Source organism: Aquarana catesbeiana, linkage group LG11 (assembly GCF_042186555.1).
Source record: "Aquarana catesbeiana isolate 2022-GZ linkage group LG11, ASM4218655v1, whole genome shotgun sequence".
NCBI lineage: Eukaryota > Metazoa > Chordata > Amphibia > Anura > Ranidae > Aquarana > Aquarana catesbeiana.
The window spans coordinates 282,743,296-282,760,596 of NC_133334.1; the positions used below are offsets into that span (position 1 = coordinate 282,743,296).

Below are 17,301 nucleotides of genomic sequence, written 5' to 3' on the forward strand. Positions count from 1 at the left end.
GATGGAGATCATGCTGCTGATGGAGGTCTTGCTGCTGATGGAGGTCATGCTGCTGATGAATGTCATGCTGCTGATGGAGATCATGCTGCTGATGGAGGTCTTGCTGCTGATGGAGGTCATGCTGCTGATGGAGATCATGCTGCTAATGAATGTCAGGCTGCTGATGGAGATCATGCTGCTGATGGAGGTCATGCTGCTAATGAATGTCATGCTGCTGATGGAGGTCATGCTGCTGATGGAGATCATGGTGCTGATGAATGTCATGCTGCTGATGGAGGTCATGCTGCTGATGGAGATCATGGTGCTGATGAATGTCATGCTGCTGATGGAGATCATGCTGCTGATGGAGGTCTTGCTGCTGATGGAGGTCATGCTGCTGATGGAGGTCATGCTGCTGATGAATGTCATGCTGCTGATGGAGATCATGCTGCTGATGGAGGTCTTGCTGCTGGTGGAGGTCTTGCTGCTGATGGAGGTTATGCTGCTGATGGAGGTCATGCTGCTAATGAATGTCATGCTGCTGATGGAGATCATGCTGCTGATGGAGGTCATGCTGCTAATGAATGTCATGCTGCTGATGGAGGTCATGCTGCTGATGGAGATCATGGTGCTGATGAATGTCATGCTGCTGATGGATGTCTTGCTGCTGATGGAGATCATGCTGCTGATGGAGGTCATGCTGCTGATGAAGGTCATGCTGCTGTGTCGGGGGAACTCATAGTACCATACACATATTAGTGCATTGTGGTGCGATTCATCTTCAAATTACCAAAATGAACAAAGGACATTGTGCACATGAAGCACATCTTAACTCACCGCAGCAGATCACCACAGTGTGAATTAAGCCTAACAGTTTTAAAGCCATTGGACCGGAATGACAGCCAGCAGAGCAGCAATCTCAGAAAAAAAACATGGTTCTTCTGTGGGAGACTTCATTAAAATGGCGGTATAAGTTTTGAATCCATGTGCCGTGTATGGTTACAATGCATCCATGTGCCGTGTATGGTTACATTAGATCCATGTGCCGTGTATGGTTACATTAGATCCATGTGCCGTGTATGGTTACATTAGATCCATGTGCCGTGTATGGTTACATTAGATCCATGTGCCGTGTATGATTACATTAGATCCATGTGCCGTGTATGGTTACATTAGATCCATGTGCCGTGTATGATTACATTAGATCCATGTGCCGTGTATGGTTACATTAGATCCATGTGCCGTGTATGGTTACATTAGATCCATGTGCCGTGTATGATTACATTAGATCCATGTGCCGTGTATGATTACATTAGATCCATGTGCCGTGTATGGTTACATTAGTTGTACACATGTCTGTGGATGAGGGAAATGTCTGGAATTATATGTGGAGGTGCCAATGGAGCCGCGTCATTCCCACCACCGGAATGTGTAGATATAACGTGCTCTCCTGTCCCGGCATGTGCCGTGTTTATACCACAATCTCCAATCTCAGATCATTGTACTTCAGGAACTTTAATTGTTTTATCATTTCATGATCCACCATAACCTGTCTGACGGCTGCTGAGTACATCACAGACATCACATGTTGTTATTCTTTCATTAAATACAACATCATTACAATGATTTCCTAATGAAGGAGCAACGCGGAACATTCCGCTTTCCCCAGCAGCCAATCCGCATTCGTCTTTCAATATTTATATATTTATTTATTACATTTTTAGTTTGGTTTACAGACTATTCCTGACTGCTCTTTGGGCAACATGTTATATACTAGCTGGAGTTTAGTTATTACTATTATTATTATTATACAGGATTTAATTATTATTATTATTATACAGGATTTATATATTATTATTATTATTATTATTATTATTATTATATATTATTATTATTATTATACAGGATTTATATATTATTATTATACAGGATTTATATAGTGCCAACAGTTTGCACAGCGCTTTACAACATAACGGGCAGAAAGTGCAATTACAATACAATTCAATACAGGAGGAATCAGAGGACCCTTCTCCTAAGAGCTTACAATCTAAAAAAAATCAGCACAAGGGACGGGACTTACATTCAATGAAAAAAGTCCCTTGTGCTGATGACCGCTCTCTTGGTCTCTGAAATCCAAAGTCCTCTGCCACCCCCATACTCCCCACAGCTCTAACCTTCTGAAGCTGCGGGGGATAATTCGATTGGCTGGACCTGCCAACTAGGTCCGCCCTTTCTGCCTCCCCTCCTCCATTCATGGAAGCTGTACCATAGCATCCCACAATGAAAAGCAATCTATGAATGGAGGAGGTGGACCTTTCCATCCATAGAGTGCTTCCCCCTCCTGTAAATCAACATAAAATCATTCCTACAGCAAGCCTGATTTCTCCTTTCAGCTGCTGTGTTGAAACTCAGTATAATACATTGGCTGGATTGCAAAAAAGACTTATTGACTTTTGTAGAAATACAGAAGTGAATGGATGGGCGTTCTCGTGGAGTTATGAGTGTAAATGTCAGGGTGTCACCTGAACTTTGCCTTAGAGGAGTGATGAGATATGGACGGTAATAGAGCTCCTTATTGCACAATTAATTAATGATCCGCCTTCCATCACTATCTGATGAGATCATTATAATCTTTTCCCGTGATTAGTGTTACTCGCGTGTCATTAAAGATTATCAGACGTGATCACACAATACACAGCCCTGTCCAATCAGAGGAATCCGTGTCATGAAGGAGGAAACAAACACAAGTCTAAATTTAGCTTTTTATATCCAGATTCCATTACATTGTATTTAGAAGGATTTATCTTTTCTGGTTACATGGACTTCCTCCAATCAGAAAATTGGATATATTTTCATTGAATTTTAACCCCTTCGTGTGTAAGTGTAAAACAAATGTTAAGGCCTAAGCAACATTTTGCAACTTTGACACGTGTTAGTAAAACCGTACAGATCATCACATCCAGGTGGATTATATTGTGTTTTTTCAGGACATTTCAGGACTTTCATTTGGTGTAAATGGTAATTTGATTACTTCCTTTTTTTTTTTTCAAATGAAAACTGGTGTGAAATAGTGAAAAAAAAATTATTTTAAATGTAGCTGTGTATTTCTTGTTACTACCACAACCTTCCACCAACGAACAACCCAAAAAGAATCCTCCCGCTCCTGATGATCGCGGAGATACCACATATGTGGATGTTAGTTGATGTTTGTACCCGGAGTACAGCCCAGAATTAATAGTGTGCATTTTGCTTTTTTTTTTTGTCCTACCCAAAACACACCGACACTGATAATAATAAAAAAGAAAAAAATCCTAAAAAAAGCCCAAATATACTGACCCTGACCCTGACCTTTGACCCTTACTTGATCCTTACTTGACCCAAACACTAACCCTGGCACTGACCTACATCAAACCCTGATCTAGGTATTTTTTCTTTATTTTTTATTATTATATATTTTTTTACGCATACAGTTTTTTTCCTCTTAGCAGGGAAAGAGAGAGAGATACAATGTATCTTTCCTGGCCATTCACAAAGAGAGAAACACGGGGGCGGGCTTCACAGTGTCCAATCAGAAGCTACCACAGTAATCAGGTGACGCAGAATCAGGTATTCCGGGTCCCGATCATTAGTACGCTCTGGGTGAGACCCCGGTCCCTGTGCTGGGAGTGTACTGTGTGGCACGCTCCTGGCACAAATACAGATAGGCATATATGTGGCACCACGGAAAAAATCCCAGTCCAATGAGGCCGCACATCTGTGTTACGTGGGGATCAAGGGGTTAAAGTGTCTGTAAACCCTCCATATACCAAGGGAAGTGACTGATCTCAGGTGATACAAATCCTCCTACATAAGTTGTACCGGTTTATCTGCAGTCTTCTCTTATCAACATCTGTTCAAAGTTCATAATTTATACAGCCGGTCTGAGCTTTCAGAAAAAGGGGGTAGATAGCTTAAGTTACACTCTGCAGAGCTTAGTGAGAGCGAATGGAAGAGAAGTGACGCCCCTCACCTACACACAGCACACAGGAAGAGTGCTGAGCCTGTCAATCTCAGGCTGTGTGCTGGAGCTCCCTCCCCTGTCACCATTCTTCTCTTGTCAGACAAGTCTCCTGCAGATATCAGAGGAAAGAGGCAGCAGACAGAAATGACACTTAGTGCCCTGGACTGAGATAAGTACACACTATAGAGGGATGTGCTTTGTTCATATTTCATGTCTGAGGATTACAACCACTTTAACTAAGATTTTAAAAAAATAATTATAATTATTATAAAAAACGATTCTGTGACCTCATTGAAAAGAACGTCTGCAACTCGCCCAACCTTAACAAAAATGCTCAGCAGCAACACGCTCCCATTTTTCTTGCAGACAGATTGTTGCATTGTCAATAAAGCGATAATAAACCCAAAACCAAAAATGTCGTAAATCACAGCTTCCCAATCATTAGAGGTGGTGGCTGCATTCCTTTTCTTTTTTTAGTCTCGGTTTTCACCTGGTGATCTGGCCAGTAACACACCTCCTAGACTTCTGGTCTAGGGCCGAATCAATTTTTTATTTTAAAGCAAAAAAGATCTAATTTTCTTTTTGTTGATCTTTTGCTTTCAAAGGTAGAGGAGAAATTTGGGGTCCATGAAGAGGACCTGTCATCTCTTATTTCTATTACATGAGATCTCCTATAAAGAGGACCTGTCATCTCTTATTTCTATTACATGAGATCTCCATAAAGAGGACCTGTCATCTCTTATTTCTATTACATGAGATCTCCATAAAGAGGACCTGTCATCTCTTATTTCTATTACATGAGATCTCCATAAAGAGAACCTGTCATCTCTTATTTCTATTACATGAGATCTCTCCATAAAGAGGACCTGTCATCTCTTATTTCTATTACATGAGATCTCTCCATAAAGAGGACCTGTCATCTCTTATTTCTATTACATGAGATCTCCATAAAGAGGACCTGTCATCTCTTATTTCTATTACATGAGATCTCTCCATAAAGAGGACCTGTCATCTCTTATTTCTATTACATGAGATCTCCCCATAAAGAGGACCTGTCATCTCTTATTTCTATTACATGAGATCTCTCCATAAAGAGGACCTGTCATCTCTTATTTCTATTACATGACATCTCCATAAAGAGGACCTGTCATCTCTTATTTCTATTACATGAGATCTCCATAAAGAGGACCTGTCATCTCTTATTTCTATTACATGAGATCTCTCCATAAAGAGGACCTGTCATCTCTTATTTCTATTACATGAGATCTCCATAAAGAGGACCTGTCATCTCTTATTTCTATTACATGAGATCTCCATAAAGAGGACCTGTCATCTCTTATTTCTATTACATGAGATCTCTCCATAAAGAGGACCTGTCATCTCTTATTTCTATTATATGAGATCTCCATAAAGAGGACCTGTCATCTCTTATTTCTATTACATGAGATCTCCATAAAGAGGACCTGTCATCTCTTATTTCTATTACATGAGATCTCCATAAAGAGGACCTGTCATCTCCTTTTTCTATTACATGAGATCTCCATAAAGAGGACCTGTCATCTCGTATTTCTATTACATGATCTCCATAAAGAGGACCTGTCATCTCTTATTTCTATTACATGAGATCTCCATAAAGAGGACCTGTCATCTCTTATTTTATTACATGAGATCTCCATAAAGAGGACCTGTCATCTCTTATTTCTATTACATGATCTCTCCATAAAGAGGACCTGTCATCTCTTATTTCTATTACATGAGATCTCCATAAAGAGGACCTGTCATCTCTTATTTCTATTACATGAGATCTCCATAAAGAGGACCTGTCATCTCTTATTTCTATTGCCCCGTACACACGGTCGGATTTTCCGATGGAAAATGTCCGATCGGAGCGTGTTGTCGGAAATTCCGACCGTGTGTGGGCTCCATCGGACATTTTCCATCGGATTTTCCGACACACAAAGTTGGAGAGCAGGAGATAAAATTTTCCGACAACAAAATCCGTTGTCGGAAATTCCGATCGTGTGTACACAAATCCGACGGACAAAGTGCCACGCATGCTCAGAATAAATAAAGAGATGAAAGCTATTGGCTACTGCCCCGTTTATAGTCCCGACGTACGCGTTTTACGTCACCGCCTTTAGAACGATCGGATTTTCTGACAACTTTGTGTGACCGTGTGTATGCAAGACAAGTTTGAGCCAACATCCGTCGGAAAAAATTTTAGGATTTTGTTGTCGGAATGTCCGAACAAAGTCCGACCGTGTGTACGGGGCATATTACAGGGGATGTTTACATTTCTTGTAATAGGAATTAAAATGATTAAAAAAAACTAAAGGGACAGTGTAAAAATAAAATAAATGAGAAACAAAAAAATGAAAGCATCCCTCTGTGCTTGCACGCAGAAGCAAACGCATACGTAATTCACATGCAAATGGTGTAAACTTAACTCTAAACTGATAACCTGTAAACATTTCTAAAGTGTCATCATTCCACGAGCGTGCGATATGTTAGGTATCTATTTACTCGGCGTAACACCATCTTTTATATTTTTACAAAAAAATTGGGGTATATATAGTTTTGTTTTTTTTTTGCATTACAATCCATTAAACTGTACTTTTTTTAAAAAAAAGCGTTTGAAAAAAAACGCTGCGCAAATACAGTGTGACATAAAATATTGGAACGATTGCCATTTTATTCTCCAGGGTCTCTACTAAAATATATCTATCATATATATATATATATATATATATATATATATATATATATATATATATATATATATATATATATATATATATATATATAATGTTTGGGTTTCTAAGCAATTTTGTAGCAACAAATACATATTTTTACTAATAGTCCTGGAAAAGGCCGAGTCTTCAAGTTCCTATCTATTTACTAAAGGTAGCAGCATCAGGATTACACGGAGTTCATGTTAATTGAGAGAGTGCAGTTCCCCTTTAAGAAGTATTCCTATGGAAGGTTTGTGGTTTATTATGAGGTTGTTTCTCTATGTACTAAGATGTGATTGTTCTTCTTTAGTTGTGTTTATTTTCTCAGACTCGTCACGTTTGTGCGGCGGCTGTGGGAGGTCTATGAAGGGTATAATTACATGTCGCAGTCTAATGGTTTGTCTATTATGTGAAAGGCTTTTTCTGATAAGATGCCAATTCTGCTCCCAGCCGTATAAACAAAGCGACTCGGATAGGATTTTTGCATCGGTTCTGAATAAGCCGTCAGCTGCAGGGCCGCAATGAGATCATCGGGATGTTGGGGACAATAAAGTGACCCCATGCAGGGCAAAGTAAAAGGGTCACCTAATATATCTTCAGACACCCAATCATCATTCAACACTTCCTGGAAGCCCAAGGAGCCGCACTCCATAATGTTCATATCATTTCACAATTTCCCCCATGGTCATAGTTCAGGTGCTGAGCCCCCAGGAGGACCAAACATGCCATGGCTTTTCTGGCACATACCATCTCCCGGGAGGAGGAGGACCGTACATGCCATGGCTTTGCTGGCACATACCACCTCCCGGGAGGAGGAGGAGGACCATACATGCCATGGCTTTGCTAGCACTTACCATCTCCCGGGAGGAGGAGGACCATACATGCCATGGCTTTGCTGGCACGTACCACCTCCCGGGAGGAGGGGGACCGTACATGCCATGGCTTTGCTGGCACATACCATCTCCCGGGAGGAGGAGGACCATACATGCCATGGCTTTGCTGGCACGTACCACCTCCCGGGAGGAGGGGGACCATACATGCCATGGCTTTGCTGGCACATACCACCTCCCGGGAGGAGGAGGAGGACCATACATGCCATGGCTTTTCTGGCACATACCATCTCCCGGGAGGAGGAGAATCATACCTGCCATGGCTTTGCTGGCACACACCACCTCCCGGGAGGAGGAGGACCATACATGCCATGGCTTTGCTGGCACATACCATCTCCCGGGAGGAGGAGGATCATACCTGCCATGGCTTTGCTGGCACACACCACCTCCCGGGAGGAGGACCGTACATGCCATGGCTTTGCTGGCACACACCACCTCCCGGGAGGAGGACCGTACATGCCATGGCTTTTCTGGCACATACCACCTCCCGGGAGGAGGAGGACCATACATGCCATGGCTTTTCTGGCACATACCACCTCCCGGGAGGAGGGGGACCGTACATGCCATGGCTTTTCTGGCACATACCATCTCCCGGGAGGAGGAGGACCGTACATGCCATGGCTTTTCTGGCACACACCACCTCCCAGGAGGAGGAAGACAGCAAAGACAATTGTTTACATAAAAATAAAAAAGATATTCTTTTTACCTGCTCTGTGTAACGATGGCCCATTCCCTCCTATTTGTTGGGCCCCCCCCGCTGGCCCTGTCCACTCCTTCTTCCTGCGGGTAACCCCAAAGCAAGCCATGTGTTGAAGGGAGCACCCATGTGGACACACTCCTGAGCCTGGGCTGTGTGTATCCATAGGCACACACAGCATGGCTCGGACACACCCTCAGCTCTCTTCTTAAAGGATTTGACTGACAGCAGCAGGAGCCAATGGCTCCCCCTCCTGCCTGTGTGTCCTGCGAGACTAGAAAGCGGAGGAGCCATGCTGCAGAACGGACATTACTGGAGAGATAAGAGGAGCCAGGTGACTTTTTAGGGATTAGAAGAAGAGGGTCCAGCCCCTCGCTCTAATCTATCCAAACTAGGAACGTTTACTCTATACTAACGAAGAAGTTGTGGTTGGGGTTCTGCTTTAATGAGGATATTGTCAGGGACCGACCTTCAGGTCCTGGGACTGGTTATGGAAGTCAGGAGTGGGCGACCTGTGCGCTGTTGTTGCTGTAAACACGGCGGCTGTTTGTGTGTCTGGTGACATTATTTGTGTTGGATGGAGACCTTTATACAAGACATGTTTGAATGGAGATACAGAGACAAGCGTCACATCGGAGTCCTTCTCTACGGGAATGTTTACAACTCCAGAATATAAAACACGGATTAATGTGATGATGAAACACCGGCGGCCACAATGGACTTCTGATCTCCAAGGAGTGAGATAATGGCTCTGCACACATCTACAAAGCTACTCGCAGACCAGACCGCTCCCTTTCTGGCACCCTCCGCTTTACAAGTTTAAATCTGTTTTTTTTTTTTTTTTGCTACAAAATTACTTCGAACCCCTAAACATTATATATATATTTTTAGCAGAGACCCTAGAGAATAAAATGGTGATCTTTCCAAAATGTCATGTCACACAGTGTTTTTTTCAAGTGCTTATTTTTTTTAATTGTTTTGGAAAAAATACACTTTTAATGCAAAAATACCCAATATATAGCCCAATTCTTTTGGTAAAACATAAATGATGATGTTACGCCGAGTAAATAGATATGTAACATGTTAGGCTTTAAAGTGGAGTTCCACCCAGAAATGGAACTTCAGCAGATCGGACTCCCCCCCACCCCCCCCCCCCCCCGGTGCCACATTTGGCACCTTTCAGGGGAAAAGAGGAGAGCAGATACTTGTCAAATCCAGATATCTGCTCCCTTTTCTCGGGAAAAAAAAATCGCTGCACTACGTAATATCCAGACCCTCCCCCCCCCTCCCCCAGCTGTCTTCTGGGAAACGCACAGGTCCCAGAAGACAGCAGGGACCATTCAGAATGTGCAGCGCGACTCACGCATGCGCAGTAGGAAACAGGCTGTGATGCCGCCTGCACCCGGAGCCGAGGGACAGGTCAGCTTTGGGTGCCGACATCGCGGGCTCCCAGGACAGGAAAGGGTCCTTATATTAAAAGTCAGCAGCTCTAGTATTTGTAGCTCCTGACTTTTATTTTATTTTTTTTCCTAGGCGGAACTCCGCTTTAACCTTTTAATGCCGGCGCCTCCCGGCCCTTTAAGAGGTTTATGATGATGCCACGGGGTGGGACTTAATAGTGATTGGCTATCATGGTGGTCACGTGATCCGAAAACACCCGATTGCAAGCAGCGATCGGGAGCTTTCGGTTAAGGCACCGGTAACTGTGTCAGGGTGGGGGGCGCGCAGTGTGTGCATCACGGCACAGCTGTTTGGGCAGCAATCTATGCAACTATGCCGCCCCTCGGCTCCGAGCACCAGGTGCGGAGAGGCCACATATTTGCGTGCGGCCGGTGCCAAGGGGTTAAAATTGCGCACACTCATGGAATGACGGCAAACTACGATGGAGAAAAATCTTCATAGGCAACAAATCCAAATTTTTTACAGGTTACCAGTTTAGAGTTACAGAGGAAGTCTAGAGCTAGAATTATTGCTCTTGCTCTAATGTTCACGCTGATACCTCACCTGTGTGGTGCGAATAGTTTTTACATATGCGTTCGCTGCTGCACGCGAGCATGGGGGGGATGGGAGTGCTTTAAATGTATATATTTTTTTAATTATTTATTTTATTTTTTTATTTTTACACTGTCTCTTTATTTTTTTTATTTTTTTTATCACATTTATTTCTATTACAAGGAATAAAAACATCTCTTGTAATAGAAATAAGGGATGACAGGTCCTCTTTATGGAGAGATCTGGGGTCTATAAGACCCCTCATCTCTTCTCTACCTTTAAAAGCAAAAGATCAAAAAATAAATAAATATATATATATATATATATATATATATATATATATATATATATATATATATATATATATATATATATATATATAGTTTACTTCCACCCTAGACTGAAAGAGAGGTCATGACATTGCTCTGGTCCTCCAAAACCATAGAGACGATCTGAGATGATCTGATAGCCTTTGAGACCAGCTGTGTGAACCGTCGGATCGTTTCTGGGGCATTCCAGGTAAAAACGCCGGCAATCGACAGGGAGGGGGGGGAAACGACCCCTTCCGCTGCTTATGAAAGTGATCCAGCAGCCAATTAACTGTTTGGACCTCTTTCATGAGAAAGCCCAGTACACAGCGCACCCCTGAACTCTGCATGCTGTGCATAGGGCACCCCTGAAGCTGCACTCTGCACATAGCACACCCCTGAACTCTGCTTTTGGAAACCATGAGGAGAGACACACACTCCCTACAGGACCTCAGATCATGTGCTGAGTGTCCCCAAATAGGAGTTTCTTGTCCTCGTGTTCTTTTTTTTTTTTTGCAAACCAGACTCTCTGGTCCTTTCATGCCTCTTATGATTGCCTGCAGTCCGTTGTTTGGTTTTTTGGTGTCTGCTTGACCCCCTGAACCATTATCATTTTCAATATATTTTGGGAAGACTGTGATATTCATTTAGCCAGTGTTCCCTGAGGAAGCCCCATTTTAGGGCGAAACATGTTGGGAACCACATCATCATGCTGTACCTTTAAGGACTGTGCTGTATGAGTCTTTTTCAATGCAACTGCGTTGTTTTTATGTATTCATAAAATTTATACTTTTTAATTAATTTTCCTCATTGAGTTCAATTTGCCCTCCATTCAATGCGGTTCGGCTGGGAGGGGCGTGGTTGAGTTCCTGCAATGATTCTATCGGGAAAAAAATTTTAAATTTAAATCGTCTTACAGATACAATCGGCCCTTTGAGGGCCACTATAATGCCAATGCGGCCCTCGAGGAAATGGAGTGTGACCCCCCTGATAAGAGCAATATAAGGATTGCCTGCTACACCTAGACGTATACTCGTAGTATACAATGATGATTGTTAGCTCTTTGTCACCTGCAGGTGGAAGCTTCGTGAAAATCAGTCTGCAGTCTGTGGCCGGAACTTTCTGGCAGAATTCGTCGGATTCTCGCTTCTATTTTTTGCTGGGTTTCTCTTCTTTTCCCTGGAGGAATGTATCAGTAATAATGTATATGGGATGTGAGTGCTGTGTGCGTTCTAATGGATCGGCAGCCATAACATCGCAGACAGGATGGCGACACGTCCCTTGTAGCAGAGCTGTGTGTGCTAATTCCAGAGCCGATGCAGGTGCTGGACCTTCATGGTTATCGGATGGGATGAGTGCGAACGATTCCTTCCACACAATGTCATTTCCTTGCACCAAGATTGCAGATTACATTTCAGACACTCAGCAGGAAAAAGTGACATCAGCATCAATGAAAGTAATTTTATTATCAGATGATATAATCCCAATTCTTATACATTAAAGCCCAGCTAACCAGGTTAAAAAAAAAAACAGTGCCCCCCCCCCCCCCCGCCATAGGAAATTTGTAACCATATCTCCCTCCTTGGTAGTTCTGGCTGTGAGGACTGCCGAAGACCCTCTACTTCCCAATCTCTGACGGGTCTTGTCGCCGCCCTTTTGGTTGTTATCTGCACTGTAAATAATTCCAGTGCTGGGAGGAGACTGTTGCTGGAGGTACCCCCCCCCCAACTTAACACTTCAGAGCTGGAGATCCGCTGTTGCGGGACTGCAGATTAACAGTGAGTATTGCAAACTTTATTTAAAACCATTTATGACCATTAAACCAGAGGTCTCCAAGCTGCGGCCCGGGGGCCGGATGTGGCCTTTTACTTGCCTTTATCTGGCCCTTGCGGCACTATTCTCCCACTGATAGGAGGCACTACTCTGCCAACTGACATCAACAATGGGGCACCATTTCTCCCGTTAACATCAACAATGGGGCGCTGTTCCTCCCAATGACACCGACGATGGGGCTTTATTCCTCCCAATGATACCAACTATGGGGCACTATTCCTCTCACTGATACCAACAATGGGGCACTATTCCTCCCAATGATACAAACAATGGGGCACTATTCCTCCCAATGATACCAACGATGGGGCACTATTCCTCCCACTGATATGTCAGAAACCATGAAAACAGACCAAGACAGAAGTACAGTTATATCACACTTGTTTAATAATAAAAGTAAATAGAACAAACGTAGTCAAAACATAGCCAGAGTTCAGGGAACGGAATGGATAGTCAGACAAGCCAAACGTCAGGGAGCCGGAGATGAGTGTAGTAAAACAGCAAGCAGGATCCGGAGCCAGAAAGGATGTCAGCCAAGCAAGTCTTTTAACAGGAATGCAGGAGAGCGTCTCTGTGATGTTGACCAATTATCCAACAGCTGAGTGGCCAGCTCAGAGAAGGAAGGGCTCAGCCCAGCCCTGACATGACACCAAGGATGGGACACTATTCCTCCCACTGATACCAACGATGGGGCAATAGTTCCTCTCCCTAATTCCAAATGTGGTGATGTTTACTCTCACTAATGCCATGAAAATTTCCACTGCTGCTGGCCACCGTCTGCCCCCCCCTAAAGTCTGAAGGACAATAAACTGGCCCTTTGTTTTAGAACGTTTGGAGAGACCCCTGCTCTAAACCTTGCCAGTCCAGTTGAATGTGACTAACTACTACTAGATACACCATGACCTGGATAAATGAGAACCTTCAAAGACACAAAGGCAGCCATTGCTGTCTCTCTTTGTCTGTATTTCCATTGGCTTTAATACTATGAAGTAATGACCTGGGAAAACATGCAATGTTCCCATTTATCCAGGTCATGGTATATCTAGTAATAGTCACATTGAACCGGACTTTGTCTGTAATGTTGAATTGCAGAACTGAAGAAGTGGCTTGGGGAACCTACGAAACATCTTCAGCATTGCAGAACAAGTCCAGGTGAATGGGACTAACTACTACTAGAGTCACCATGACCTGGATGAATGGGAACCTGCAGAGACATAAAGGCAGCCATTGGTGTCCTCTTTAATGCTCATTGTCTGGATGCCAAACGGATCCATTGGCCTCAAAACTATGAAGTAATGACCTGGAGAAAGTACGCAAAGTTCCCATTTATCCAGGTCGTGGTATATCTAGTAGTAAGTCTCATTGAATTTGACTTCTTCTGAAGTGTAGAACTGAAGAAGTGGCTTGGAGAACCTGCGAAACCTCTTCAGCATTGCAGAACAAGTCCAGTTAAATGGGACTAATTACTACTAGACTGACTTTCTATTCTATTCTCTAGTTTTTGTTAGGTAAGTGCCTCCTGATCTAATATCATCTCAATGGTATGAAAATTACTTTTGACTTTTGACAAGTTGAGACACGAGATTGTTGTCATTGAGGTGGCGTTGTGTGGGACGCTCAGGGCAATAGTCAGCAGAGGTGTTGGAGCGTCTTGTTACCTTATCTACGGTTCATTACCCGCGTTCACACCCAAGCCACTGCCGGCCAACAATGCTTTCATCTAATCTGTACCAGGAGCCCCGGTGTGGTGACTTATATAATGTGTGTATTACTTCCCGGGTCATAAAGCATAAAACTTATGTCAACATTTGCTGGATGATGTTGATTCAACAAATGCTGATATACAGGGCTGTGTGCTGGGATTACTGATCTGGGATGTTCCGGCTTCTTGACATTTCCCACCACATCCTGGCTGAAGCCGGAGACACTTTTCCCAGTCCTTGGCTTCATAGAATGGTGGTCAGGGAGAAGCCAATTGCTTTTGGGGATCAGGAGGAATTTCTTCCCATTGAAGCAAACTGGACCGCACTTTATAAGCTCCGGCGAGTGGGCTGGATATGGAACCCCATCCAATGTAGAATATCTCCCTTGCACTTGCTGTCTTCTCCGATGAATATTATGGCGAATCTGGCAAGTTTCATTCTACAACATTAAATAAAACCAAGTGAAATCTGTTTTGGCTACAGGGGGTGATGAAGAGAAATTTTACGTTTTGGGGGTCCATCTATTGGATATCTAGATCTGTCTTTGTCTACAGCTGGCCGTGCACAGTGGAATTTTCACTCTCTCAATCAACATGGACTATTTGTAATACTTAAGCTGCTAGGATTAGTAAATAGATAGGAAAGTATATTATATTTATTTGTTTTACACTTTTTTTTACTTTTCTTCAGTTACTTCCTGGTTTCTGGCCTAGGCCACAATGATGTCATACATCCCAGGAGTCTTCAGGAGGGGAGGAGCTTGCTCAGCTAAGCACACCCTCATGCCCGCATGCCTGAGTTAAGGGCAGATGGATTCCAGGAAGTAAATGCTACATTAATCATCTGCCCTTACTCAAGATGGCCGCAGCCAGAAATGCTAGGGAGGTCTTTTTCAAAGTGATTTCTCAGCAATAAAAAGCATTGAGACATGGATGGATGGAGATATAGATGGATACATGGAGACTTGGATGGATGGATACATGGATAGATGGATAGAGACATGGATAGATGGATGGAGACATGGATGGATAGATGGATGGATGGATAGATAGATGGATGGATGGATGGAGACATGGATGGATGGATGGAGACATGGTTGGATGGATGGAGACATGGATGGATGGAGACATGGTAGGATGGATGGAGACATGGATGGATGGATGGAGACATGGATGGATGGAGACATGGTTGGATGAAGATATGGATGGATGGAGACATGGATGGACGGATGGAGACATGGTCGGATGAAGATATGGTTGGATGGATGGGTGGAGACATGGTTGGATGGATGAAGACATGGATGGATGGAGACATGGATGGATGGATGGAGACATGGATGGATGAAGACATGGATGGATGGATGGAGACATGGTTGGATGGATGGAGACATGGATGGATGGATGGAGACATGGTTGGATGAAGATAATGTTGGATGGATGGATGGGTGGAGACATGGTTGGATGGATGAAGACATGGATGGATGGAGACATGGTTGGATGGATGGAGACATGGATGGAGACATGGATGGACGGATGGAGACATGGATGGATGGATGGAGACATGGTTGGATGAAGATATGGTTGGATGGATGGGTGGAGACATGGTTGGATGGATGAAGACATGGATGGATGGATGGATGGATGGATGGATGGAGACATGGATGGATGGAGACATGGTTGGATGAAGATATGGATGGATGGAGACATGGATGGATGGATGGATGGAGACATGGATGGATGGATGGAGACATGGTTGGATGAAGATATGGATGGATGGAGACATGGATGGATGGATGGAGACATGGATGGATGGAGACATGGTTGGATGGATGGATGGAGACATAGTTGGATGAAGACATGGATGGATGGATGGATGGATGGATGGATGGATGGATGGAGACAAGGATGGATGGAGACATGGTTGGATGGATAAATGGAGACATGGTTGGATGAAGACATGGATGGATGGATGGGTGGATGGATGGATGGATGGATGGAGACATGGTTGGATGAAGACATGGATGGATGGGTGGGGGAGTTTGCTTTGAATATTAAAAATGAATTAAATAGTGTTTTTAGTTTGCGGTACTCAGATGCCGTGGAGTTCCGCTTTAAGATGCAGTGCCGGCTTTTGTATTCTGGCAACCCATATACATAGCTGTCAGAATACCTGAACAGTGCCTTCATCTGATTGGATGCAGGGTCTCTCCAGCTGAGGATTATCCATCTGGCCCCCTCACCAAAAATTGATTGAAATATCAATATTTGTGGAGCTGGGGGGGCACGACAAGACCACCCATGGAACAAATTTCATCAGGAATCAGACAAAATGTGATCCAAACGTAACCCTTTCAATTCCTCCCCCTAACCCCTATGCTGACTAACCTGTGTAAGAAAGATGTATATACCTATTTTTAGCCTCCTCCAGTCATGTGATCTCCTCTGTGTCTGCCAGAGGCAGCTGCAGGGGAGAGGAGGGAGAGCTCCGACAACAGCTAGTAAAGCCTGGGATTGGCTCCTTTGGCCCATACATTGTTGGCGCTCCTTCCTCTCCCCTGCAGCTACCGCTGGCTGATAAAGGGGAGTTGGATTACGGGACTGATCGAGGGGGGGCTGAAAATAGGTAATTATCAATACCTATGCAAGGATGACATCCCTTCCCCCGCCCCTTCCTGAGATGCACCACATTTCCAAGAGGGGGCGGGACCATGCACAAAGATTTTGGGCATGGTCAGTGGAGAAGAAGCTGGGGTTCCAGGAATACACTCGTATTCAAGATGGCAGCACTAGGGACTGGCATTGTTGTAAAGAAGCGGCTATGTGAAGACAGTGCTGGACCCCCGGCATTGGGGAGTACCTGATTTGTAACAGTCAGCAGATACAGCATTTGTATACATCGGGGGGTGTCCAACCTTTTGACTGTCCTCTGACCACATGTGGGCTGTGTAGGGAGGCAGAGGGGGGCATTGTAGGCAAGGGGCTTTGGGAGAGTGCCAAGGAAATCTGGTGGGTGCAGCCCTCTCGAGCACCCTCCTATATCCGGCCATGCAGCATTTACCCACCTGGCTATTGCAAACATGGCATCCCCTGCATCTCTCCAGATGGGCATTTGTCTGGCTTGTCAATGCAGGCTGCCATGGCTGCTGTGCTTGCAGAGCATCCCCGGCGTCC

At 44.0% G+C, this 17,301-nt stretch overlaps 1 protein-coding gene across 1 annotated transcript in view; it reads left to right on the plus strand.

The window, feature by feature from the left end:
* The window catches only part of SPIRE2 (spire type actin nucleation factor 2), an 84,305-nt gene that overhangs the window by 34,748 nt on the left and 32,256 nt on the right, over positions 1–17,301 (plus strand). Inside the window, exon 4 of the mRNA XM_073605964.1 lies at positions 3,571–3,585. Within this exon, the coding sequence (XP_073462065.1) occupies positions 3,571–3,585 (15 nt within the window). The remainder of the gene's footprint in view (positions 1–3,570; positions 3,586–17,301) is intronic.